This window comes from Gadus morhua, chromosome 3, assembly GCF_902167405.1.
Source record: "Gadus morhua chromosome 3, gadMor3.0, whole genome shotgun sequence".
In the NCBI taxonomy this organism is placed as follows: domain Eukaryota; kingdom Metazoa; phylum Chordata; class Actinopteri; order Gadiformes; family Gadidae; genus Gadus; species Gadus morhua.
Genome location: NC_044050.1, coordinates 9252367 through 9280008, shown reverse-complemented (window position 1 = coordinate 9280008; position 27642 = coordinate 9252367). Strand labels below are relative to the sequence as shown.

General features: G+C 44.4%; 3 protein-coding genes across 4 annotated transcripts; 2 read left to right on the top strand and 1 right to left on the bottom strand.

Moving 5' to 3' along the window:
• The first annotated feature begins 5449 nt into the window (after window positions 1–5449).
• Window positions 5450–6388, top strand: LOC115540275 (artemin). The gene is made up of 2 exons (XM_030351420.1): window positions 5450–5528; window positions 5985–6388. Exons 1-2 carry the CDS (start codon window positions 5450–5452, stop codon window positions 6386–6388), a joined length of 483 nt encoding a protein of 160 aa, XP_030207280.1.
• Window positions 6389–7440: 1052 nt separating this feature from the next.
• Window positions 7441–14068, bottom strand: wdr83 (WD repeat domain containing 83). 2 transcript variants are annotated; one of them, XM_030352169.1, is made up of 10 exons: window positions 13919–14068; window positions 13541–13667; window positions 12976–13096; window positions 11977–12082; window positions 11823–11871; window positions 11254–11380; window positions 10841–10908; window positions 10352–10460; window positions 8356–8470; window positions 7441–7742 (listed from the first exon to the last, which is right to left on the bottom strand). In XM_030352169.1, exons 2-10 carry the CDS (start codon window positions 13641–13643, stop codon window positions 7572–7574), a joined length of 969 nt encoding a protein of 322 aa, XP_030208029.1. In that variant the 5' UTR covers window positions 13644–13667; window positions 13919–14068; the 3' UTR covers window positions 7441–7571. The 2 variants fall into 2 exon arrangements, with proteins under 2 accessions (XP_030208029.1, XP_030208030.1); XM_030352170.1 differs by having other exon boundaries at window positions 13541–13662.
• Window positions 14069–14282: 214 nt separating this feature from the next.
• Window positions 14283–18768, top strand: wdr83os (WD repeat domain 83 opposite strand). The gene is made up of 4 exons (XM_030352171.1): window positions 14283–14455; window positions 14807–14912; window positions 17263–17360; window positions 18401–18768. Exons 1-4 carry the CDS (start codon window positions 14406–14408, stop codon window positions 18465–18467), a joined length of 321 nt encoding a protein of 106 aa, XP_030208031.1. The 5' UTR covers window positions 14283–14405; the 3' UTR covers window positions 18468–18768.
• Window positions 18769–27642: the final 8874 nt, after the last annotated feature.

Sequence of the window (27642 nt, the reverse complement as noted above, 5' to 3'; positions counted from 1 at the left end):
TGGAGGGAAGTGGGAGGTAATATTCAAGTGTGCCCCCTTCCTACGTAGGAGGGGGCGCCGAAACTGAGGCCCCGTCCACACGAAGCCGATTTCATGGCGAAACCGCAAAGGTCTTGTACGGTTCGGCCTTCTGTCCACACGAAGCCGGCGAATCCGCTGACCGAAACCGCAAACTTCTGAAACCACCCTCGGAGGTGGTTTCAAATCTATCCGGTTTCGTTTTGGTTTCGTGTGGACGCCTGAAACCGACTGAAACCGTAAACCATGACGTCATCGCCCCACCCCTCGACCTCCTAGCCAATGGCTCTTAAGCCCGCGGAGTCTCAGAAATCACAACAAAAAAGATGATGGCGGACTACAAGCTTGTAATCGTTCTGCAGCATATCATGTCCCTTGTTGGGTTGCTAAGCCATTATTTATTGAGAATCTAGTTCGCCATCGTAGAAGAGCTGTTTGTTTGTGTTGTTAGTGGTTCGGGGGGCAGCCTTTATGCGCATGCTCGCCTCTTCTTCTTCTGGATTTGTGTACCAGAAGCAGCGCCCCTTATGGGCCTGGAATGTTTACTACAGCGTTTCTATAGATCTATCCGGTTTCGCTTGGCTTCGTCTTTACGGAGATACTTCGAAACCGGATAGATCGAAACCGTAACGGTTTCGCCCGTTTCGGCTTCGTGTGGACAGGGCCTGACTCGCTCGTTTGGTAACTGTAGGCGGGGTAATTTCAGAAATGCATATCTTACTCAAACAGACCCAATCATCTTTACATGATTGGGTCTGTACTTACCCAATCATGTACAGACTTTTTTCCAATTGTGTATGCGTGTGGGAGCACCAGAGATCCAAAACAACAGCCCAAATCCCAGGAAAAGTGTTGTTTTCATAATATGTCCCCTTTAAGGGATATTAGGGATATTTGTATCTTTACTGTGTTGCAGAACAGAGTGCTTTATTACAGCACTATGTAACCATGCACAACCTAGTGCATGGGTAGAGAATTCTCCTATCACTAAATTTTCCAAAACTTTTTCGCAAATTGGAAAGCACCATGTAATGGCACTCCTGCTTTCTTTGCACCAACGTTACTGAAGTCTAATTAAACCAAGGTACCTGGTCACCTTTTGAGAATGTGTATATTTATTTTCATTTTTACTATGTAGGTCTCGTTTCTATACTGTATGAATTTGTGTTGCGTTGTTTTGTCTTCTCCTGTCTTGTGCTGCAACAACGAAAGGTCCCCACAGGGATAAGCAAAGAACGCATCGATCTATTCAATGCTGTAACTTTAGAAAACTTTATACAAAGAGTCCAAACCAGGGGTCACCAACCTTTTGGAACCCGAGAGTTACTTCAAGGGTACTGAGTCGTATGAAGGGCTACTTGACTCACAGGCCTTTTCTGCCCGTAGGGCACTGCCAGGTGGGTAGAAAGCCTGGAAGCTATTGTGACAGGTCAGGAAATGTTTCTTTATTTTATGGGTAAACCCTGCAGCTAGCTCCAGATTTAAGTTGTGCTTGCTACCTTGTTTCAGCAAACAGGGCGCACCAGTTGCTTTTGCAACAACGAGTTTGCAAAAGCCATCCCTCCGCAGCAATATGAAACCAGCCAGGAGAGCACAGAGGGTATTAATAAGGAATCCTAGACCAAGATGCCCCTAACCTAACGGCTCCTTGATGACCTTTAGAAATTGACCCTAAGTTCCTTTGAATAAAAGCAATGAATATAATCCTTCCAGTCACAGCTCATCAGATTATATTGGGAGGACACCATCAACTCAACATCTACACATCTATTTATTATGAAACTCATACATAAGTCTATTTTTACCTGTTATCTGCTTTGGCCCAGAGTCTGGCTACTTTTAACCCAGACGGGATCCCGGCCAAGTCCTAAGCCCCCAGACCGCATCCTGACAGCTCAGACAAACACACCAATCCTGGGTCAAAGTCAGACGTTCACATCATTCCTCATCTTTATTCCCAGCATTTGTCTTTTTGAGGAGACAACCAGCGATTTAGCCCAGGGCAAATTCTTTATAATCTATGAGTCAAGATAGATGTGTTTTCCTGCTTCATGTGATTAAGATAAGAAGCCGTCTGCTAGAAATTCTTCAGGTTTAGCAGGGGAAAAAGTGCACTACACCACAGGGATCGCTAAAACCGTCCTTATTTTTGGAAATATTGCCTTTGTTCCGCAAGCTTACACATATTTACATAGTTATGTTTTAGCTGCAAGCAATTTAGATCCATGTGACGCATCACTGAATAATAGCACTTTTACAAAAAAGATAGCACGATATGTACAGTATGTGTTAAAATGGACTAAATATATAGTCCTATAAAAACAGAGTTCTATGAAATAAAGATTCATATGAGATATAGAGGTCAATGAACTCAAGAGATCTACAAAGTCACAGCTCTATAAAGTGACAGTTCTATAAAATCAGGAATGCGATAAAACCAGTCCTTTAGTCAGAATTCTATGAAATCAGAGTCAGATAAAATTAAGAGTTCTATTAAATAATCTCAGAATGATTAAAGTTATTAATGGGTATATTTTGTATATGATTCCTAAAAGTGTCTTCCTAGAAGGACCCACGCATGGACACAGCTGCACCAATGAGCTGCAAGACCCTCAAACTTTATTAATGATGATATATTGAAGTTATAAATCTACTGAAAATTGCTTTCCAGTCTTTACATTATCCGTTCTAATGATCCTGCTAGCAGGAAACTCTCTTTCAAAAGCCAGTCTTTGTGGCTCCTACTATAGTTCATAACAATGAAGAGCATTTTACTGCATTGGTTACAGGTTACAGAGTAAATAGAACAAACTGCTATTTTCGAATACCACATGAAAATATTGAATCATACATGAATTACAGTACATCAGCTGGAGAGGAAGGAGTCTTTTTAATAAGCAGTGGATACTGATGTATAAGATCACTTTTGGGCGTTATGCTTCTGAGAAGAGGAACTAACGTGGTAGATCAAGGACAAATAGGAAAATGTAATGACGTCATAAGGAAAAATTAATATGGGATGGTTGTATGACAGTTAAAGAGTAAACACTATCATTAGAAAACCCAATCTGTAGCGAAAACAGATAATTGCAGTGGATTAAAAAGAAAAAAGACAGCGGGAGCCAACCAAAAACTTATATTGAAGAGACAGTGCTGCCTAATTGGCTGGATTCTGGCGTGCGTGTATGAGCCTCTCCAATAAACTGAAAAACTGATAGCTAAAAACGTGCACGGTTTTGTTGAGCCTCTCAACAAAAGTTCATAACAATGAAGAGCCTTTTACTGCATTGGAGCCTCTCAACAAAACCAGTATATAAAAAGCGTCCGTCACATTCTGCCCTTATACCGTCTCACGCGAGAACGCTCTTTCATTTCCTGACACCTGACCACTCGCAATACCAGGCCTGATTTGTAGTTGCGATTCCAGAGGGCTCTATCCTTCTGAAATGTGTTTTTCCCGCCTGTGCATGGAAGGAATGTGACGGGTCCCTTCCAGCCCTTCCGTTGTCTGGTCGGGATGAGAGGGGAAACCCATGACGAAACCCATCTCTCTTTTCAGGAAAACAAACTTTCCGCCATCTCTGCCAGGATGAATCCCCAGCGTGCACGGAGGGGGCCATCAGTTGTTAGGCGGTTGATCATCTTCATAAAAATTCTTCGAAAACCCAATCCAATCACTAACTTGATTGGATTTACATTTTATTGGAAATGTTTTACAACAATTGTTGTTGAAAATTGTGTTGGGAATTGTCTTGGAAGGTCAATTGAGAGGTTATTCAACCTGTATCGATCAAAAACAGTGTTCTTCAACTGGGGGCCACAACATTTTCATACAATCCAAGGTCACCCCCCTAAAGGGGGTCGCAACAGCGGCCGAAGTTACTCACAGGAAGGCAAAAGTTAAATAATATATGCCTTGTTGGTTCATTTGGGTCATTAGTACCGTATGTTTAAAGACTAAAAGGGGAATACATTTTATGACCTCACTTTTCACACATTGCAATGAGAATGTTTTGTTGTTCTTCCAGCAGAACAATTGGGTGGTTGTCGTGACCCCCACAGCTGGGTGACAACATGTTAAAGTTTCGGGTACCCCTGTGTTGAAACGTATTAGTGGATTCATTCTATTTATGGATTCTTCAGTTAACTCGATCTGTGTTCCATGCTGATTCTTGCATACTTGTATGATCATTTAGTTATTCTCGGATCTTATCTTGAAAAACATAAGATAAAATATGTAACCTAATTAGAAGTGTTGAGAGCCCAAACGAATGCATCCCCAGGCAAACATTATAGAAAGATGTAAGCACAAACATTATCCTTCCAGTATGATGTCAAATATATGTACAGTATTTGAATAACTACAATGATGCTTCTACTATTAACAACATCACATAATATATATTCATACTTCATAGTTATCATCCTGGAATCAATACTTTCATTTAAAACCACCTTAAAACAATCTGAATACGTTTTGACATGTGATAGACGTTTTGCAAAGAATGGATAAATATCAATATAAAATCACCTTCACATTCCATCCCTTTACCTATTTGCCCTGGCGCTTGCCCGAGTTGAACAATGCATATTCTGCATATTCTCCTTCATCTCTGCATTGCTGATGAAATCCCTTAATTTATGGACCAGGTTGTAGGTTCTGCCTGGGCTGGGCGATTCACCCTGTGGAATGTCTCCTCAGATAAGAGATGTTTCCTTTCTCTAGCCTCTAATTACAGACTCTTTCCATTATGCTCTGAGATTCAACCTCTCTTCTGTATTATTAATCGTATCTTTTTTGCCAGATTTTCCATATACTTTTCATTTTTTTTTCATCACGTCACTTTCTTTTTTCTTTTTAACAATATGGTCATTTGTTGTCCTGTAACTTCAGTTGTAAAAATGTATTAATACGAATAAAAAACAGACATATTTCTTTGTGATTCACGTACCTTACTTGCTGTTTTCCTATATATATCTTCTTTGACGTTTCCTTGAACCAACTAACTTACTAACTAACATAAAAATTGACTATTAAAACACAAACTGGCTCCGACCCCTTCACCCTTGGGGCTAATCAAGTGCCAACGTCTGGGCTGAGGGCCCTGGGATTAACACCGTCGAACCATCCCCAAAAAACGTCTCATTCTCGGTCAAGCGCCCGGCGGACCTCCTACGCCTTCCTGTCAGTCAGGTGAGCGGGACGTTCTGTTGGCGTATCATGTCTTGGTGTCTCTCTCTCTCTCTCTCTCTCTCCACTCACCCCTCCAACCCCCCTTATCTGAAGAGCTATATATTTGAGGTCGTGGCTGGTCCACATCTCAGCACCACCTTCTCGTGTCCACACACACACACATACACCCACGCAACGCAAACCACATTGGGTTGATTTGGACTCAGCGGCAGCGAACGCAGACAGACACACCCGACGATGCGCTCCCTGCTCCAGCTGCTCTTCCTGCTCTTCTGCGTCCAGCGGGGCTACGGACATGCGCTGCCGTCTCTGCTCGGTAGGTTGACCTCTGACCTTTGAATAAGGTTAACCTTTCAATGATAAGTTCTCTAACAGAAGGATCAATGAATCGCCAACATTAGATTTGGAACTGTATGACCTGAAATAGAAAACAAATATTTTTTTGCTTTCCAATGAAGTGTATTTATTCTTACGGAATGGTTAATGATTATTTGGTGTCAATTCTGAATGTGTATATCGGAATGCGCTCACGATAAGGAATCCCTCCTCACCATTTGAGAACTGCAAACAAAGTAGTTTGCGTGCTTTAATTGTTGGACTAGTAGTTTGCTGGTAGTCGGTATACTAGTATTTTGCATAGTTTGTGTACTAGTAGTTTGTGAACAAATTTGTGTGATAGTTTGTCTACTAGTAGTTTTTGAACAAATGTGTGTGATAGTTTGTGTTTGAGTTAGTTTGTGATGTCATCTCAACCCTCCCGCCCTCCCTACAGATCACGTTGTCGGCGGCGCCGACACCGCCTCTCCGGACCAGCAAGAGCCCGCACCACGCCCCCGCCGCTCCAGCTCCGACGCGGCCCCCGCCTCCGCCTCCGCCTCCCCCTGCGGCCTGCGCTCCGTCCAGCTCCAGGTGCGGGACCTGGGGCTGGGCTACGACGCCGACGAGACGGTGCTCTTCAAGTACTGCGGTGGCGCCTGCGAGCGCGTCCGCTCCAACCACGACCTGACGAGGGCCCACCTGCTGCTGGGCGGGGTGCTGCCGCGACCCGGGCCCAGCGGGGTGGGGGGTCCCTGCTGCCGGCCCACGCACCACGAGGACCTGGCCTTCCTGGACAACGCCCACCGCTGGCACAAGGTGGAGAAGCTGCTGGCCGCCGGCTGCAGCTGTGTGGGCTGAGGGGCTGGGGTAGGGAGGAGGCTGGGCTGGGCTGGAGGTGGGGTGGTATGGGGGTGAGGGAGGGAAGTGGGTGGAGGAGAGGTGGTGCTTAGGGTGGGCTGGGTGAGGAAGAGGGTTAGGTCGGTTAGGGTGAGTTGGGCAGAGAGCCGAGTGTTAGGCTGAGTGGTAGGGTGAGGGTTGGGTAGGCTAGGCTGAGTGGTAGGGTGAGGGGTTGGGGTAGCTGAGTGGTAGGGTGAGGGTTGGGTAGGCTAGGCTGAGTGGTAGGGTGAGGGGTTGGGGTAGCTGAGTGGTAGGGTGAGGGTTGGGTAGGCTAGGCTGAGTGGTAGGGTGAGGGCTGGTGTGTGGGAGAGGAAGGTCTGAAGTCTGTTCCTAAGCGCTTGTAAAACTATTTCTTTGTACGGGTTTAAAATTGAAAGCAGGTGCCTTCTAAAATGTTCAAGGTTGTAAACCTTTGGATGATGCTTGATTTAAGGCTTTTTTTAAAGTGCTGTCAAACAGTGTACAGTGGTGCTTTTAATTTAATTTTGCAAAGTGTTGACACTTGTATCCTTACGGATTCAACAGATGCAGGTACATAGCATTTTTGGAAACAAGCTTTTTGTTTTCAAGCGTTCTTTTTATATTTCCTGCAAAAGATAAATATACTGAATATAAAATACTGATTGAGGTCAATCCACAAAGGCACATTGCCGCACTTAGTAGTCGGTCTGTAGTTTCAACACTGCTAATGTTTCCTAGAAAGGGTCAAATGGACAGACAAAACTACTTGACTTCATGAATAAGCTAAAAAAAATACATGTATTTAATTATTGAAAGATAATCCTCTTGGGGTACATTGTGTGTGTGGCGCAAAATAGAAGTGCTGACCAAGTAGTCGCTTGAAATAATGTAAAATGTATTTATGTAAAATAATTTATTTATTTATTTGGTTGGTTTATTTTAATTCTTTGACATGACTTAACTTATTTCTCTGTACGAAAATCATAAAAAAAAAGTGTTCTGTTCCCAATAAAGTCAACAATTTACAAAACGGGGCTTTGTCGACTCGATTGTTACAATAAGAAAAAGAGTTTATTCATTGTTATGTACAAAAATATGTGATATTCTTCAACATGGGTTTGACATGCACACGCATTCACACACAGACACACACACACACACACACACACACATACTGCACTCTCTATGATGCCCCCATCATGCCGCCCTCTTCCACTTCCTCGGTTTCCTCAGGCTCAGCCCCCCACACCTGGACACGCCCCTCCATGGCTGTGAGGAGCTGGGTCTCGGTGGGGTGGAAAGACAGAGATTGGACAACGGCCTTCCCCACCGGCAGCTTCAAAGTTAGGGAGCCCTGAAAGCAATTAATGAAAGAAATATGAAATAAACACAAAGCAACGCGAGATTCAGTTACATTTCTGTTATTTATAAAATATCGGTTGATCAAAGCTTTGCTCTTGGTTGGGTGCAACCTTTTCAAGACCATTTAAATGTTAAACCGTGGGAGAGGAGAACCCCGGGACCTGGTTTGGAAGGATATCTTATGGAAATAAAACCAGATTAGGAAGAGAAAGTTCCCCATGTGCATGGCGTTAACTGAGCCCATGCAGACAAGATGCACAGTTGGAACCATAATGACACCATTGCCTCACTGGAAATAAAACGTTTAATGCTTTGAGGTCAAGGATGTTCCGAGATGGAGCCTGTGCATTTCACACACCACACAAATAATGAATCACTATAAATTAATAAATAATAACAATGAATACATTAATAGTGACAAGTAGATAAATTACCACTTGACTTCAATGTAACCTTTAGATGAATTAAGGTAACATTCCCCATTCAAAACTGTATTTACCTTTCATGTAAAACGTTGTGTTTTGCATCAAAGCATTGGAATGAAGAATGAAAGTGAAATGAGGGCAGGGAAGATGAGATAGAAGGAAAAAGCGGTTGACTCTGACCTCTACCAGGTCCCAGCAGTAGACGTGTCCGTCCTCGGAACAGCTCATCACGTGGGTGTCTTTACCGGACAGACAGCAGTCCAGCTTGTAGCCCTTCATCTTGTGGCCTGTGTACCTGGAACCACAGGTAAGACAGGTAGGGGTTTGACGGTGGGTTCAGATACATGTCATTAAAGGAGCATTTCACCGGTGGAGGCATGAATATGTATTGAAATTGGGTCCTATATGTAGTCGAATAATAAAATAAAATTCTAATTTGGTGCCGTCTTGACCGAGAAAAGGCAGAAAGTGACTTTTTGGCGCTTGTTGATTGAAGACAACAACTCCCACCATGCACCACGATGCACAGCTTCGCTGGCCACTCCCGCTTATCTAGATCTCTGCCTATCGGACACCTCGCTGTTCCATCTACCAAGCTGATACCGCAAGACTGCTTGAAAATCATTTCACACAACATTTCTAGTGAAGAGTATTAGTTGGTGAACTCAGTGAATTAGAACAAATGGACTTTTGCATGGTGCCATCTTCTATGTCAGATCCAGCACCTTCCGCCATTGTACTTCAGTTTTATCAACAGCCTCTGTTAGCTTAGCTTCAGACGCTGTGGATGTAAAGGCCGATGCTCTGTTTTAGACGTAACGCATAAGCACGTAAGATACATAACCCCCCCCTTGTGCGGTAAAATATCCCCCCTTACGTGCTTAAGTGCGTCGGCCAAAATTCCTGACTATGCGACTAAAAAAGTACGGCCCTACGCAGCTCGCAAAGACTGTGATTGGCCAGCTAACCACATCCTTTCAGGAGTCTCACATTTCCGGTTTTACAGCATAATAGCGCCATTTTTAAAAGGCCGTGACAGAAGCGAATGAAGAATTTTGAAGAAGGAGAAGAAGAAAACACAAGAACGAATTATGATAATTATAAATATAAACAAGCCAGCGATTTCCACTTCCACGCCCACAGATTCGTTCGTTGCTCCCCCTACTGTTCTGGCGGAGAATCCCCTTGCAACACGCGCAATCCTTAAGGAACCTTAAAGGAACCGTAAATCAAAACTTGTCTAAAACAAGTCCCTTGTGTAAATTACGTGCTTACGTCTCTGCATCTAAAACGACCCTAAATCAGCCTTTAGTTTCTGCTGGTGAAGTCCCACCCACTGGCACTGCTCTAATAGGTCTGTAGCGTCAGTGGGTCCCACCCCCTATAGAGGGGTGGGACTAGTGCTTGTAGTCTTACGAGAATCCTCCCCTCTTACACTTCCTATTTACTTCTATGCAGAAATCGTCATATTGCGTCATCTTGAACAGGAAGTGTTGGAGATCGATACGGATCTCTCCAGTCTCTCCAGAAAATAAGGGAATGATGCACGACCATTCAAAAATATGAGTGGGTTTCTAACGATACAAAGCTTAATGGAAATGGGTGAAGTTTCCCTTTAAGGAGGAGGTAGGGGTTTGACAGTGTGTTCAGATACATGTCATTAAGGAGGAGGTAGGGGATAGATGGTGGGTTCAGATACAGCTCATTAAGAAGGAGGTAGGGGTTTGACAGTGTGTTCAGATATAGGTCATTTAGGAGGAGGTTGGGGTTTGAGGGAATCTTGCTCTAGGATGCTCTTCAGACATTGGGGGATTGAATCTTGGAACACCCAGGTTAGAGGGAAACACTGTATCCCTGTTTTAAATCAATGATTATTTAAAATGTATATTTTGAGGTTGAATTCTTAATGACCTATTAATGTCTTAAGTTTTCTTTTAAATTGGAGATTTTTGTGTTTCTTTTTGTCGTCTTTCTGGAATGACCTGCTGGAAGAGTATAACCACGCACTGGTAGGGACTCGCACACTGTATTGTTCATTTGTCACATTGAGAAAAGAGACATTTGTAAAAAAAAAAGAAAAATTACAATAACTGTTGGTTTCTCCCAAGTTATCCCTGCTGCAGAGGGAGGAGGAGAAGGGGACGGATGAAGACGAGAAGGAGGAACAGGGACTTACTCTCCCAGCATCTCCCCGGTGGTCTTGTCTAGCAGCCTGACCGTGGAGTCCAGGCTGGAGGTCAAAGTGCACTGGCCGTCCTGACTGAAGCACACGCACGTGATGGGGCCTGTACACAACATGGTGACAGGGAGCAAGTGCACATGAAACACAGGTGCATGTGGCGTAAAAGTTGGTGTGCACGGGAAATACATGCGTTGGTGCATGTGACATACTGGCGTTAGTGCACGTAACATAGGCGTTGACTGGCGTTGCAACAGAATTCTATAACTCTATAATAATTAACTGAATAATCCTTATTACATTTCAATTCTGTTTTAATATAATTCTAGAATCATAAAACCAGTGGACAGTGACTCTTTAATCATATCCACCTATGATCACAAATCGACAATAATTTAACAACAACAATATATTATCGCTGCTCATCACTGATTCCAGTCCCTTCCTAAAGGACTAGGATTCTGTAACAACGCAAGGGTGACCCACTGTTGACAAAGTCGATGTGCAGCTGCCCCATGCGCAGGTCGTAGCATCTCACCCGGCCGTCGACCGACCTGTAAGGTCCAACAGCACCAAAACAAGCAATGTGAGCACACTCAACAGTCCGCTAGGATCGCAAGACTGGACGTGAATGTTGTGGGAGAACACCCATTGTTTTAACACATGAATGCTTCTCAGACCCTGGGTCAGGGGCCTGAGAGTATGTTACAGTGAGTTGCTGGTACGCAACCAACTGTGTGTTTTTCGAAAAAAACTCTGAGCACATTAGAATGGATGATTCTTTAAGGATCATATATTCCAGTGAGCTTTCAGGTGTGCGGTTGGTCGCGTCCCACCAACCCGCTGAAACACACACCGATTAAAAAGGGTTCAAGAGTCTGCTAGGCGACAGGACCCACCCGGTCAGCAGCTCGTGCTGGGACACCTTCAGGCTACTGATCCCATCAGTAGCCTCGTCCAGAACCTGGATGGCCTCGAACCTGCGGGACCGCGTGTCCCAGCAGCGCACCGTCCCGTCTATGGACCCTACAGGGGCGAGAACCAGAACATACAACCTGGTGTTAAGTTTGGATCACCCGGCTTGGTACATGCATGCATGCAGGAAATAACGGCTCCTACATAGAACACAGGCCATCATAGCATAGGACAGAACCAAAGGAGCACAATACATCATAGGACATCATGGAATAGAGAAGGGTCAAACAGCATAGAAGATATCCAACAGAAAAGAGTAGCAACAAATAGAATGGAACCAACCAAGAAGAATAGAACACAGAACATAATATAGTAGAACACATGAGAAGTGTGGAGTAGAACAGAATAGAATATAAGACAACCAAATAATTCACATAACAGAACCAACAGCACAGAATGTTTGCTGCCTCATAACATGGAACTAAATCCCCCCCTTTGGTGGCTGCACTGTAGTTTGTGTGTGATGATGAGGCTGCAGAGAGAACACGCTCACCAGAGAGGATTACCGTCGCCTCTTCGTTAAACTGGACACAGTTGACTATCTGGAAAACACATACACGCAAGTTTTGAAAAATTGCTTTGAAAAGGAGCTTCTAATACAAATTCATTATTGTATTTATTATTAGGAGTAATATAATTCAGCTGACCCCGGCGTGACCTCTGAGTTTTCGGGCCACCTGCCCGGTCGCAACATCCCAAAGGATCACCGTCTTGTCAGAGCTGCACGAACACAGCTGGCTGTTGTCAAAGGAACTGTGGGAAGGGCACAATGGTTATTCAAAAGAACCAGCAGCGACACATGATATTCATCCAATTTACACATTTTAATCAAATGATTTATTACTTTTTTGTGTCTGCAAGGTTAATTTTAGATTTGTCTTGTTTATTTTTAATTGAGTTGACATCGTTTCAACAGCATTTTGCTGTCTGTTTGTGTTAACAGCAGATACGTCATGACAATTACCAACATGGCATTCAAACCATTATTTGGCCTTGACATCAGAGGCAGCGATCGGGGACAGCTAATGACAACATTGAACTCTCGTGCAGGCTCGAACAGAGTGACACACAAACACACACACACTTTTAAGGAGTTTTTCACCCGCTCCGTATCCTTGCTTGCCCCAACAAATTTGTGCGGCATGCTTGTTGTTTTATTTCCGGTGTAGATCCGGTATGGTGTTGTAGTTTTTCTAACGTGACTAGTTGTTGCTAGACAGCAGGTGACAATCTACAACGTCTGCCAAGCCAAAAGAGCGTTAATCGCACGATAAAAAAACGAACGCCGTGAAAATTGGTTTGCGTTAATAACGCGTTAGACTGACAGCACTAATATATATATATATATATATATATATATATATAATAGTATTTGTATCATTTTATTTTGATGTTATATTTCAGCATCTGTTTATTATTAGAAAACCCATAAAAGCTTTAAACCTACTCTTTATTGTCAGATTTCATATTTCGTTAAGTCCTCCCCAAATGCGTAGACTTGGAGGAGGGCCGTTGGTGGCCCGAGCCGGTCAGAATTCTCCCGGTGGCTTTTAGTGCCCCACTCCGCCCCTGCCTGACGTGACTTATTTACAGAGTATTTACCACAGATTAACAACAAATAACACAACAAAATAGCAAACACGTACCCGTCGACATCAAGGACCTCGTATCCGTGGCCACTATAGGTCTTCAGAGGTGTGCCTCTGGTGACGCTCCACAGCTTGAGCGACTTATCGCTGCCACACGACAGAAGGTAGTTCCCGTCCGCTGCCACAAGAGGAGGACAAAGTAAGCCAAACAGCACATCCATACCACTAATACAGCACACCACGATACAGATTTGTCTCGTGCTTATCCCCTTGAGACGTTGCCTTTCACACCAAACTTCGTAACAATCTCTAACTTTATAGCCAAACGTAATATGTGACGCAACGTTTGGGTTGATGGGAGTCAGTGTTTATCAAAAATGCCAGAACTGTATAGATTTAGACTGAAGCATCTTCAAACCAACCATAGGTCGCATCTGCCACCACTCCAATATTTACTAATTTGAATAATCTTGAATGAGTGTTCATAACCTAACATTTAATGAACAGGTCTACTGAATACACAAACTGTTTGTTTAATTCCGTCCTTAATCATTTGTGGTTATGTTGGATCCAAAACACGAACCCAATACTGAAAAAATGCTCCATCTCGCATTGTGCTCACCGTTAAAGCGCACGGCCCGGACCGCTCCTTGGTTACAGTCGATAGTCCTCAGCAGGTGCCGGGGCAGCTGTGGAGCTTGCGGTTTAGGCTGCGGGAACGACATACTCTCTGTGCTCTGGGTACTAAACTAAACACACAGCATGTCAACGTTTGGATCACTGAGGCTAATCGATGCACTTTAACTGTAAATTCGGTCAGTTTTAATTAATGGGCCGAAGGTGTCATATTATGATTGTACAAACTCTATCCTGGTAGTCTAGAAAAATGGGTCAGACACCAAAAGATACATAACTAGATAGTTACACATTAACAAATGTGCAATGACAACAGATGCCCACAATACAGTCTTAGCAGTTTTAAAAAAAATGAATGACTTACTTTTGCCGTTCAAACGCAATTATCTTGCATTCTGCTACCTCCTTAGATTGTAGCAGTAGTATTTATTTATAACCATTCAAAGAGTTTATAACACGCTGTTTTTGAGTGTTTCTTACTTTCCTTGAGTTCATAGTAGTTCTTCCGGTACAAGAGGAATGCCGGGATTATACATGTATACCAGAATAATAGTATATATATATTAAATCATATTACAATTGGTATAATTAACAAGCCTAAATTGTATTTTTTTCCTTAGATACATTATTAAACTTCTCTAACATATCTATATTAATTTTCTATGCCAATAAAGCTCTTTTGATGGTTCCTATGCGATTGCAAAGTAGCAAGGAGCTCTTAGTTTGAAGTGCTGACCCGGAACATCCTCTGTTTCGACATTAGCCATTAGCCGATCAGCAGCAGATCAGCTGTTTTCCCACTGGTGGATTCTTAGTTTAACTATAATAACGTGTAATCTTTATATAATAACATGACTTCAAACAACATGAACGACCCGAGACGACAAAATAAGATTTTGCGGTGTGTATATCTGATAGAAATGTACTAGTTCGCAGCTTTCTAGCTAGTTTAGTGAACGTAAGCTCCCCTGAATGAATATGTGCTTACTGAGACGATTTACGAATGCGCTTAAATGAATTGTATTGTGTGAATGTCAAAACATGGTGAATGAATAGTATTTAACGAAAACCCAAGCTGGTCTGTCTAAAGTACAATTTGAAGAGGAATTGGCATAACATGAAAAGGGATTTAAAAATCCTCAAACCATCAGAAACAACGATGGATTCTTGCTGACATTTACTTATAACACTTATTAACGCGTGAAGTAGGACGGCAAAACAATGTATGTGTATGATTCATCCCTCTTTGCAGGTACAAACCGCCCAGCACAGAAGCCAATCCTACACTGGAGGACCCCACCCCTGACTATATGAACCTGCTTGGCATGATCTTCAGCATGTGTGGACTAATGCTCAAGGTGACCCCTAGACCAATTCCCATCTTCTCTCGCTCTCACTCTCGCTCGCTCTCTCTCTCTCTCTCGCTCTCTCTCACATTATCTCTCACCATCTTTCTCTTGCTACCTTGCATATATGTTAGTAAAACAAGTAGCTAGAACCAGCACAGGTACTACACATGGTACCAGTTTGCAGTACTACAGTACAGTCCACTTAGGTGACAGTGGTAAAGTGGCACAAAACGTTAACACAGGTTCCAGTACCATACGAGAATGGAAAGGCCGGTTGAGAGGGAAGAGGATTGGATACAGGGTATGGGTTAGCCTGGGTATCTAGGGCTGGTTGATAATAGAAAATGTTTCTAGTCTCTCAGTTAGTATCCTAGTCTAACTGAGGGTCATTTAATGGAAGTTTATGGGAATGAAAACGTATGGAATCAGACTAAAACTAGTTTTCCTTCCTCACTGACGTTTGAATCCTCATAACTCGATACAATACCTTTCATAGACAAACAATACAATTTTAAAGCACGTTCTATACTCCATACTGCAGATTGGGGGGGGGGGGGGGGGGGTATGGAGCGATTTTTGGGGGGGGGGGAGCTTTTGAAAATTTGCAAGACAATCCTTGCTTTTCTTCACCCCGTGGCACGACATTTTAAAAACACTGTAAACTAAGTCACCAAACGCTATATTTTCTTTCTTCTCAGACACTCTCAGATTCACTGAACTGATAAATTTGGTTCGGGAGAAGAGATAAAAGCCCGCCTACACTGTAAACTCATTGGTTGACTTACCGATCCAGGCCAATCAGGAGGCGCCTGAGGCTCACGTGCACACTGCCTCATGCACAGTTTCTAGATCCCTCTCTGTTGTGCTGCGCGCTCGCTACACGGATGCGAACGCGGTTAGGAGCACGTCTGTCTCCTGTGCGCGGTCTTGCGCGCTCGCTCTCCATTCCGGGAGATTTTAAGTAATTTAAAATTTTCGACAAGGAGGCGCTGGGTTGAAACAAGGAGGCACAGCGCCCCTCTTTTCCCGGTTTAGATTAACCCCTGGGAGTGATTACACAAATGTACTTGTGCGAGTGTAGGAGGAGGGGCTTCACCTTGGGAATGCAAAGGTTTCTTTCCCCCAATTCTTTCTCAAACATGGCCGAGATAACACCCACTATGAGTCTTAACTTGTGGAAGTACCAGTGACGTGGTCGTTTAGGATTCATAATATATTCCGGAGGCGCATACAGCTTTTGGAAGTGATATTATACATTATATTACATAGATATCTATATTTTAATTGTATTCTATGTTATATCATATAGATATAGAGCTCGGGGAGTTCGTAAACGACGACAATCACTTTCTCCTCCATGTTGCGGTTCACCCCGGTCTGATTGGCTGTCACGTAGGGCTGGGCGATTAATCTAATTAAAACAATCCCAAAATAAATATAATCGAGTTTTCAATTTTTATTTATTTTCTTCATTAAATGTTTTATAGAAAGTGCATAACAGCTGGATACATATCCTAACATTATTTTTGATTTGAACATTTTCTTTCTGAACATTTTGTGTATTTTTTTTTAAGGCGAAATCTCAAGGTTCTCAGTTACAACATGTTTTTTGGGAGATACATGCTGAATAAATACATAATGTTTTCAAACTCAAAAATAATCATTTAAATAATCTTGACCTCAATATCGACCAAAATAATCGTGATTATGATTTTCATAATCAAGCAGCCCTACTCTCACGACCAAGCAGAGTTGGCATTCAAATATTTCAACTTGAGCGAAGTGTTCGTGGGTAGAATAACGCGAAATCCACGTTGCGCAAGTAAAATTTGGACAAACCAGTGTTCAATTCTCCTCTCAATGATAATTTCTCTTCTAAATGCGTCTCTGCATTGACTTTGTATGGATTCACGCCGCTCCTTATTTTTTGGTCCGAAGGCACCATTAGATTCCCACACAACGACGGTACTAAAAAACATTCCCAAAGTTGGCGTTGGAAGTAACCATTGGGTTAACACCCCTCCCTCCCCCTCTCCTTAGATATATCACCTCAGAACTCATTTTCTTAAATCTAATCTTGTCGAGGGTTGGATTCAAGCTGAAACAGAGGGTTCACTAACACTAATTATTTCTGCTTAACAAACTGCTTACATGGCTTAATGTACAGGACAGATCACTGCATTTCTCTTTAAATCATTTTCTTTTGGACATTGTCAGTACTCATGGTAACCTTCATCTGTGCTGAATGTTCTGGCTTTTGGTTTAGGTACATTAAGCCTCGTTGAGCATTTATTTTGTTAAGCTCCCCTAAGATGACAGCAGTGTAGCTCATCCAATTGTGTGTGTATGTGTCTTGCAGTTGAAGTGGTGCGCGTGGATTGCCGTCTACTGCTCGTTCATCAGCTTCGCCAACTCCAGGAGCTCCGAGGACACTAAACAGATGATGAGCAGCTTCATGTAAGTTTCCCACCCATCTTATGACACACCAAGGTCCCTGAGGAAACCATTGGTTTATGAGCGTCACACAGAGAGGCAACGTCCAAAGCAGGCCAAGGTCCACTCCCTCTGACACAAGGAAGAACAGAGGCTTAATGCCTCATAAAAAGCTTTTAGGGGCAGGTTAATCGAGCAGCTAGGGTGTCTGGCTCCCAGCCTAAAGATTCTGGGTTCAAACCCAAATTTCTGCAGCGTACCTGTCGGAAAAGACATCCATTCAGAGGAAAGTCAAATGTAACGGTACATCTGTGCATATAGGAGGAATTAGATTTAGTTGCTTGGTCAGCACTGGGGTTGAGACACACCCCAGCCAGGAATTATGCATTAGGAGTAAGGAGATGACGGCGCGGGCCAAACTTGAGAACGGCCGCCCTATCTCTTCTAATAAACTGAAGTGAACTACTAATATATTCCTCCTAGGATGGGACTGCAGGGACGCTCTGCATCTAATCAGCCAAGTGATGTATGCGCTTGCTTGCTTTTTGTGTTGAGTGTGTTTGGGCTGAGTTAAGGGTTTTATTTTTTTCAATCGATGGCGTGGGACCAGCCATACAATTCACTGGCGGGGGAGGGGTTTAACCTTTAACATGAGGTTCAAAGCTAAGGTGCAAAGATCTCCACAGATTTTCATGTGAATTCTTGTCAGTCAGGACACTATCTATCGCCTAACGAGGCAACACGATTGGGATTGTGCCCACTGATTTGGCATTACGAATGTAACAAACCAGTCTAACAAACTGGTGGCGACATGCATTAACATCCCCATCCGCTCAGATTTAATGAAGCGTGTTCCATCACCCACTGGTGGTGGGCGGGTGGAGTTACCCAAACAGGATAATTTCTCAACTAACGTGTGTGTGTGTGTGTGTGTGTGTGTGTGTGGGGGCATCATTTTTGAATTGTCACCATAGGTGACACCAAAGCGCACCAAACGGTGGGCCCCAGTCTCAAACAGTAAAACGTTGGTACACCCCCGCTAACTTGTGTGCTTTCTTTGATAGGCTTTCCATCTCAGCGGTTGTGATGTCATACCTTCAGAACCCTCAGCCGATGTCGCCGCCGTGGTAACCGGGGACCAATCAGAACAAATCTCCTGAAGACCGGAGAATCATTCAAGGCAGCTGTATGACTCCCTGGTCGCTGGGTGGAAGATGATGGTGTGAAATACTGAAAGAGAGAGCGAGAGAGAGAGAAAGAGCAGTTGGTCAGTCACAAGGACACTCGACCAAAATGGCGAGATCGCTTGACCTTTGTGGTCCATTTTAATATTTTTAAATTAACTCTTTTCATGTCCTTTGTTGAAGATGCCTTGCTATTCCTTGTCTCTTTGCAGTTTATCCAGAATAAAGTGAATTTTAGAGAAAACTAACTATTGTCTTTCTTATAAGTTTAATGATTTATTATAATAATTGTATTATCCTTATTAAAATTAGGTGCTTATTTCTTCTTACAATCATCTTTACATACAACCTTTCCTCCTTACCAAACACCAACTATGCGGAGCAGCAAATAAGTGAACGTTGCCTCAGCAAAGCTTTCTCCTTCATGGGAGACCAGAGGCGACCCGGCTTTAGGTGTGCGTGAAGAGGAGGGAGTAAAGCCACCCCCCACAGTGACTGATTAAGTGGTCTTTATAACTCATGTGCTTTCAGGTCTGCAGAACGAGCACTTAAGCCTTCGAGACCGCTGCCAGCAGACGCCGTTTAAGCTAACTTTACTGGATATTCACCAGTTCTGCAGAATCTGGGTCAAACCGCTGACCAGGTCTTTGTAGCGGGAAAGAGGAAGTCACTGAGCTTTGAGTCTTGGAATCCTGCAGATTTGGAAGTTTGGCCTCTGCACAGCGTCGTCCTCTTATGTGTATTGATGTGTGCCTAGAATATTGGTACCTTTTAGACGTATAGGCCAATACGGTTGGAGGATACTGAATATGATGCGGTCAGCAGATATGGCCGTCATTGATCTGTGAACGGTGTAAATTATATATTAAAATCTGTCACGGTCTTCCGGGTGTGGACCTTTCAAGGGGAAAATTTTGATTGAATCCAATTATATTGTGCTTGGCTGGGTGTATCCAATGGATGCACCCAGATCATGGGTCCACGGTACAGATGCAAAGCTTGTGGTGTTAACACCAGAGGGAACTATAGCGTCATACACTAAAACCCAACGTGAGTTAGTCTGCGTCCAGCAACTTGTCAAGGGGAGGTTTATAGGGAGTATGAAAGCCTTAAACCCTTCACTCGGCTATTAGTCAAGATTAGGCTCTATAATCAGCATATGCACTCTCTTGGCGGATTGGTTCAAAATAAATGGAGGATGGCAGTACTTGGACTACTGAAACGTTAACGATGCTTCTGACATGTCATCTCCTTTTCTATTTACTGTTAGATATCGAACCGATAACCTTCCGGCTCCTCTTTACAACCTTGGCCTTAGGTCTGCCATTTTGAACCCACTCCAGATTATACTCAACGAAATGAGTGTGTTCTCCTCCAGCTTAATCACTTGATAGCGCATTCAATTTGGTGGACTACACCGTTTAATTTTATAGCGCGGCAACGTCTCCCCCCTTTCAATTCTGCACCAACCCCGATCTACCCCTCTCTCCCTCTCGCTGCCTGTCTGTCTCTCCCCCCTCTCACACACTCTCTCTCTCGCTCTCTCGCGCTCTCCCTAACGCAGCACAGTGAATGGGCCAAGTGCACGGACTATTAGGCACAAGTCAACGTCAGCATCCAGCATCCAGGAGAAAGGGGGGACCGAGACACAGGGGGGGGCGAAACTTACGCACGCCGTTCACTCTCATCCGGCGTCACAGGAGCGCAGTCATCAGCCACAGCCGCACACGACACGCCGCGTGTCCTGATGTTGGACAGTTGGATCAACCGGGAACATTCATAAGGCACAAGAGTGCCTTTCAGTCGCGTTGAGCAGATCGATTTGTCTTCTTTCTTTCTCATCAATCTTTTTTAATACAACAACGTATTATTTATCGGATAAATAAGAGCTTTGCGGGATGTTCTGACTTTTGAAGATGGAGTTTCTCTCCGCTGTGTTGGTAGATACGGCGTTGTCCCCTGTCACACTCATCGCTCTCTGCCCCGTGGCGGACAGTCCACCCGCCGCATCCGTTCGACAGGTGCTTCGCCCGGGAGCCCTGAAGACTTGGTCGGGCTATCGGGAGTCCGTTCACAGTCCTGCCGAACCGTCCAGTAGGCGCAGTACCGCCCCATACAGCCAGGTAAGAAGGCTCGTGTGCCATGAAGCACTTCTTTCACCTGTCCAGAGTACTTCCAACTTGTCATTTTGGATGATCAGGACAATTCAGTCAAGAATATTTTTGTAATTATTGAATATAGCCTATTCAATACTGCGTGGAACAAGTCACCTGATATGTAGGCCTATGTTTAATATGGCGTTATCTATTTATACATATCTATATACACATTAAATAGTGATTCATTTCAATGAGTCAGCTTTTATTGAATTATGATAGGATGATTCTTGATTTATTTCTTGATGTATTAAACTCATCAAAAATCCGAGCGTCGCCATGGGATATGTGGTCATACCCCAAAGTCACCTTTTCTTTCTTGCCAGTGGATTGGCCAATACTTTACTCTTCAATCACAATACTCCCCGCGGCGGATGTCACCCAATTTGGGGCTGAAATCGAGTGGCGGCTTGTTGATTGATTGGTTGGTTTGAGGATTGGTCGGTTTTTCGGTTGGTGGATTGTTTGGTTTGTCTGTTGGTGGATTGGTTGGATTGTTGGCTGTTCGGCGGTACGGTTGGTTTGTTGATTGATTGATTGGTTGGTTTGTCGGTTGCTGGATTGGTTGGTTTGTCTTTTGGTGGATTGGTTGAGATGTCTGTTGGTGGATTGGTTGGTCAGTGTAAGTAAATGTTCAAACGTGGTATGGGTTCAAAACCTCCTCTTCTACAGCGCTTTACATCTATGAAATACAGCATCTGAATGCCATACACTGGGGTACCGGGCCATCTAAATCGCAAATGCAGACAGCCCAATCATAGACCAGGCGGCTAAAGCTGTTTGCACAGTAAGTCAACCCTTACAGTGTTTTCCAGTATTTGCTGGCTGTTTGTTATTGGGACCGAACCAGCCAGCCAGCTTCTGAAGCCTAACGGCTTCAGAAGTAATGTTGCTATTAGTTAGACCTGTACATACAAACACATCGCGTGCTGACTAGTCATTTTATTATACCTGTTTTATTGGACATATTCAATAGTGCATGATAACTGCTTCGTACAATGACCACAGACAAACAGACAGGGAGATAGAGCATTCATCCTGGCTGGATATCGTTGCGGCCCCTTTCCCTTGCCCACCAGCGAGGCAGGAACATAATTCATTTGGAAAAGACCAAAAGATCGACTTCCTTAAACTAAAAAAACAACTGAAGGTAACAGGAAAACTTAACAGGGCCCCCCCGAACCCAAGTGGTAAAGAGGCATGGGGCCGAGAGAGGGTTAGTGTTCATTCGTTATTCCCGCGTCTACTTGTCAAATGTATGACCGAGCCAGCTGCTGTGGTGTTAAGAGAAGGAGGTCCTTCCTGTCCTTAATGCCTGACCCCTGGGATGCGGTGCCACACCACGGGTTTCTGTCTGTCAAACCGAGGTCCAGACCGAAAGACCCCATGTCACTCGTCGCCATCGCAAGAGGAAGGGGTTGCTACCCTCCCCGCTAGCGGCCCCTAGAGCGAGGGTGCAGCTCCTCCCGGTCTCTGCTCAACACGTCCCTCCTTCCGTCCGTCTGTTTGTCTGTCGGGCATCAGCAGCAGACGCTGTAGCCTGAGTCCATCGCCGAAGCAAATCACGCTCCTGGTAAACAGAGGCTGAGGGAAACACACGCACTCAATCAGAATGCACGCACCCATGCACAGGAAAGCATGCACAAACAAACACACACACACACACACACACACACACACACACACACACACACACACACACAGGTGGAGAAGGAAGATAGCCGACAGGCACTTGGAAGCACACACTCAGGCACTAGACACACAGACAGTCAGACAGACAGACAGACTTAGAGAGAGGGAGTGAGTGCGATATAAACAGAGTACTGTCTGAGTTCGTTTGGTCTCCAGGCACCAATCAGATTACCCAGATGTCATTTTATATGTTCTGGACGTTTAAAAGGGTAATGAATGCCGCCGGCCCGCAGGCTTGCGTTCACAACGTCACAATTTGCCGTCTCTGTTCTGTCAAGAAGCATCTGGTCCAGAGAGGCAACGGGCAATCCATAATTCCTCCTTATCCACCCCTGCTCTGACTTTGTGCGTTCTGTCTGTCCCAGCCTGCTTGGTCAGGTTACCATTTGGTCTGTCTAGTTCTTCAAAGGCTGATTCATTCTATTTAACTATTTACTATTTTATTATAAGGAATTCAGATGCATGTCATTTGGGAGCAGGTAGGGGTTAGAACATCCTTCTTAAGGATGCATACAGAACACCTTCAAACACAACACAGGGGGTTCTTCATCTTTTTGATGGTGTCCCAAACCTCACACTCTGAGCACACCGGATCTGGTGATCCTTGAAAGGATCTCCAAACCGGGGCAGGGCTCAGAAAACACAAACTCTGCTGTTTTGTGAGAGGTCTGTGTCTTATAAGGCTGCGACCCAGCGCAAACTGGGTCGTCACCCATTTTGGGTCCTGACCCTTCGTTTAGGAAATGCCGTACTAGACTAGCCTGACCCCTGATTCTCGGGACTGTCTGCACCGGCTCATTCCCTAGGCTGGCCGTCCGAGCTGTGTGTTCAGGCTGGTCCTCCAGGCTGTCCTGTCTGTTGCAGGCTGTCTGTCCAGGCTTTTTAATGCTGGATGATTCCGGCTCTCTGTTGCAGGCTGTTTGTCTTGCCTGTTAGTCCAGTCTATCGGTTCCAGCTGCCTATGTCCAGCTGCTCCTTGGCCCTTAGTTATAGGGACCCTGGGCCGCCACAGAAGGGGCATAAAGTCATATATTATGAATTTCCGCAATATTTAAGCCCCTTGGCTGCTTACAGCTGGGCTGGGACTCTGAGGGCCAGATGCAACATTTAATATGAACGGCACACTTTGTACTGAGGCTTACCTTTGCTACACTACCTGGTTTATTTATTATCACTTCTCTGGGACCGTAGATGGCCCTCACCTAGTCATTACAGTTTCAATGTACAGAATGTCCATGGCTTATACTGCACATGAGGATAAAACACTTTGACCCTTGGCTGTAGAGTGTGTATGTGGATGGGATTGCAGGTTAAAGCAGCCTCACCCAGCCCCAGAGTCTCATCGACCTGACTCGGGCCAGGTCGGGCTGCTTAAATCAGCCATCAACCACAAACACGCACCCCAGTGGCTTACCAGAGAAATTAAAGAATGACATAATGACCCTCAATATCTTACATACATAACATAACTACATTACACAACATGTATAATACAGTATTGGGGCCGGGTGCAGCAGTAGCTCGGGAGGTAGAGCAGTTTTACTTGTTACAGGAAGGTTGCTTGCTAGCTCCATCCCCGGCGCCTCCTAGCTTAGTGTCAAGGAGTCACTGAGCAAGCCGCATAACTCTAACCTCCCTCCACTTGTGGGCCATCACCTTGCATGGTTGACACCTCCGCGGTGTGTGACTGTGTGTATGAATGGTTGATGCTTTGGACAAAAGCGTCAGCTAAATGTAAATGCCAATGAAATGCGATTTCATATATACTTTAGCCAACGTTGGAATTATGCAAATGTGAAATGTAAAAAAAACAGGAGTTAAAAGGAAAAAGCACAGGAGAGGGGCAGACATGATAGGCCGAGGACTTCACATTGTGGAACCTTCCTTTAGTTCCAAAGTAGTTCTCCTGTGTGTGAGAGCATTGATCCTGAATGGACGGTGAACTTCAGGTGTCCCCTGCCTGCACACTGTGATGGATGGTGTGGGGAGTTCCTGGCTGTGTCGCAAACTTCCTATTGGCTATCCCCACCTGGGAGCAGGTGAGGTGGAAGGGGATGAGGAGGATGTCCTTGCCAAGGGCACCCTCCTGCCAAGCTCCACATAGCCCTGAGCAGTGGTTCCAGGCCCCTGACCAGAGGGTCGGTTGTTACCGGGGGGGGGGGGACCAATGGGGACCAATGGGGACCAATGGGAACGTCAGGAGAGGTGATTTCCCAGAGCTACACAGGAAGAGTCAGAATGATCGAGACATGTGTTTTCCCTGTTGTGTCAGTCACCGTTGGTCCAGGATCACTGAGTCACCTACAGTCACTCCCACGCACACACACTCTTCTAAGAGGAACACAGGCTTACATAATGCGGCTTTATGAGCAGACCAGCACATTTCCTCCCTTCCTCCCGCTGCATGTTGTCACTGCTGGGTGAATGAAATGTTGGGTCCAAATAGCGAATGTCGATTCTGTTGGAATACCATAATGCCATGGTATGATTGCAAGGTTACTAGATACAGAACAATGTATGGTTCCTAGGTACAGAACAATGCATGGTTACTCGGTACAGAGCAATGCATGGTTACTAGGTACAGAGCAATACATGGTTACTCTGGGTACATATCAATCATGGTCACTAGGGTTGTAACGGTACACTGAAGTCACGGTTCGGTTCATCCCTCGGTTCAGACATCACGGTACGATACGAGTTTGGTACAATGAAGGGATAAAGAAGCAAAAATGCAGAAGGCGATTCCTTTTTATTGTCTTAGGTTGTATACATGGTTACGAGGTACAGATCAATGCATGGTTACTAGGTACAGAACAATGCATGGTTACTAGGTAGAGATCAATCCACGGTTACTAGGTACAAAACAATGCATGGTTACTAGGTACAGATCAATGCATGGTTACTTTAGGTACATAATGATGCATGGTTAATAGGTACAGTATACTGTATTGTTCCTAAGGAACAATTCATGGTTCCACCACGTAAGGAACACTGCACGGTAACTAGGTACAGTACACCGCATGGTTACTAAGAACACATGGTTACTAAGAACACATGGTAAGGAACACAGCATGGTTACCAAGGGAACCGGCATTGTTTCTATGTTTAGTATCATGTAAGGAAGGCTTTTGAATATGCAATCCAAAAATGTTAATACCTCATCCTCATCCTCATTCTTTTCAATTGATTAACAAAACCAAATTAAGTGGCAAATATACGCTTCAATAAATATTTTTTATGTGTCGAAAAATTTGGTTTTACCTTGTAGTGTTACTGTGGGACATATTTAAACGACATTATTTCATAAAAAAAAGGTTTACCGTGAATAAGCACTAATAATGTGACGGAGTACACGCGGATCACCAAGATGGCGGCGGACGCCTGTGCGTGTCTGTGGTGGCGTTGCGTTGGTTACCATCCTAGACCTGCCCTTGGGTTGAGGCTCTGCTGGCTGCTGCCAGGGGCCCTTGGCATTGGTCCCTGGGCCATTTGGCATAAGAGCCAGACAGTCATAAAAAGAGATATTTCCTTTCCTAATAAAATGGCTGTTGTTTCACTCACTCACAACCTCATTCAATCAGTGCCTCACTCACACACTCCCTTGCTCATTTACTCAATACCTCACTCCCTCAAAGGCTTGCTTGCTCACTCCCTCACTCCCTCACTCACTCAATCACTCTGGGACTCAATCTCATAACACTACACTATGATACATTATGTTTTGCTATGCCATGCTGTAATGCATTTTTATTGACATCAAAAGTACAATAGGAGACCTTGAAAACTGGCTTATAATAAATTGAATGTTGTTAGAAGACAACACAATACTGTTCAGTGATTGTGTTGGTGTATGTGTATCTGTGTGGCTAATGCATTTGTGGGTGTGCGTTTGTGGCCGTGTTTGTGTTTTTGTGTTTGTGTGTTTGTGTGTTGGTGGGGTTATTGTAGTTCCTTCCAGAATTCAACGATGCCGAAGACTCTCACACTCCATTTGCTCTGTTTTGTACCCACCTGGGACGCTTCCTAGATCGCACAGGAAAAAGACCCTCAACCCCCTACCTCAACACACAAACACACACACACACACACACACACACACACACACACACACACACACAAACGCACACACACACACACACACACACACACACACACACACACACACACACACACACACACACACACACACACACACACACGCGCGCGCGCGCATGCATACTTACATACACATACACCTACACACCTATCTGTTCATATCTATCTGTACTATAAATGCGAGGGGTCACTTTGTGGGAAACAAATGGGCTGGTTAGTATTCACCTGCTCCTGTGTTATTGGAGAGCCAGAGAGGGACAGTGGCCTGCAGAGGTCAAAATGCCAAATGTGCTGTTTTCTGACAGGGCAGGGAGAGGCCAGCCCCAGTCAGGATGACAGCCTGCCAGGGTTAGTTTATATGACAGCCTTATCTACGCTGACAGACTGACGGCCTGGATGACTGACTGACATGATTGACTGTTTAACTGCTAATTACACAACAAGTGTTGCATGTTCAAATTCCCAGTGAAATCCATTTCTGCTCCATATTCCACCACAGTATCTTTGAGAAAGGTACCAAACCTCAACCAGGTTGCGGTGGGTCGGTGGCTCAGGCTTGATTGATTTGTTTAGCTAAATTAACCTTTAAAGAGTCTGGGGAAAGGCATTGATTAGTGGATCAACGTACTATGCAGCAGATTTAACAGAAGGGCTGATTGACTCTGACAAGCAGTCTGGGTGAATAAGCAGCCAGCGGAGCCGCTGGACTGACTGCTGACTGGCTAGCTAGCTGATTGGCTGAGTCACTAGATAATAAAGTCCAGCCCAAAGACGTGTGTCAACCTATAAGGGCGCGCTAAATTGGATGCTATAAATCCACCCGTGGATCGAGTGAGTTTAACTCGGTTAAACGGTAATGTCAATACAGCCCTGGCTCTGACTGTCCTCGAACAAAACTACACTTGTGCACTAAAGCAAAAACGAAGGAATACTCTAAAAGTACATCCACCCGTAAAGATCAATACCCCCCTCTACAATACCTTGACCTGTATATCTATACCCACAATCTATTCCCTTCTCTCTACCTCCACCTGTATTGATATATACCACACCTCCACCTTACCTCGAACTGTATAGATCTATACCTACCATACCTCCTCCACACGTAAAGATCTATACTCCTCCACCCTACCTCCACCTGGATAGATCTATACCCTCCTCCACCCTACCTCCACCTGG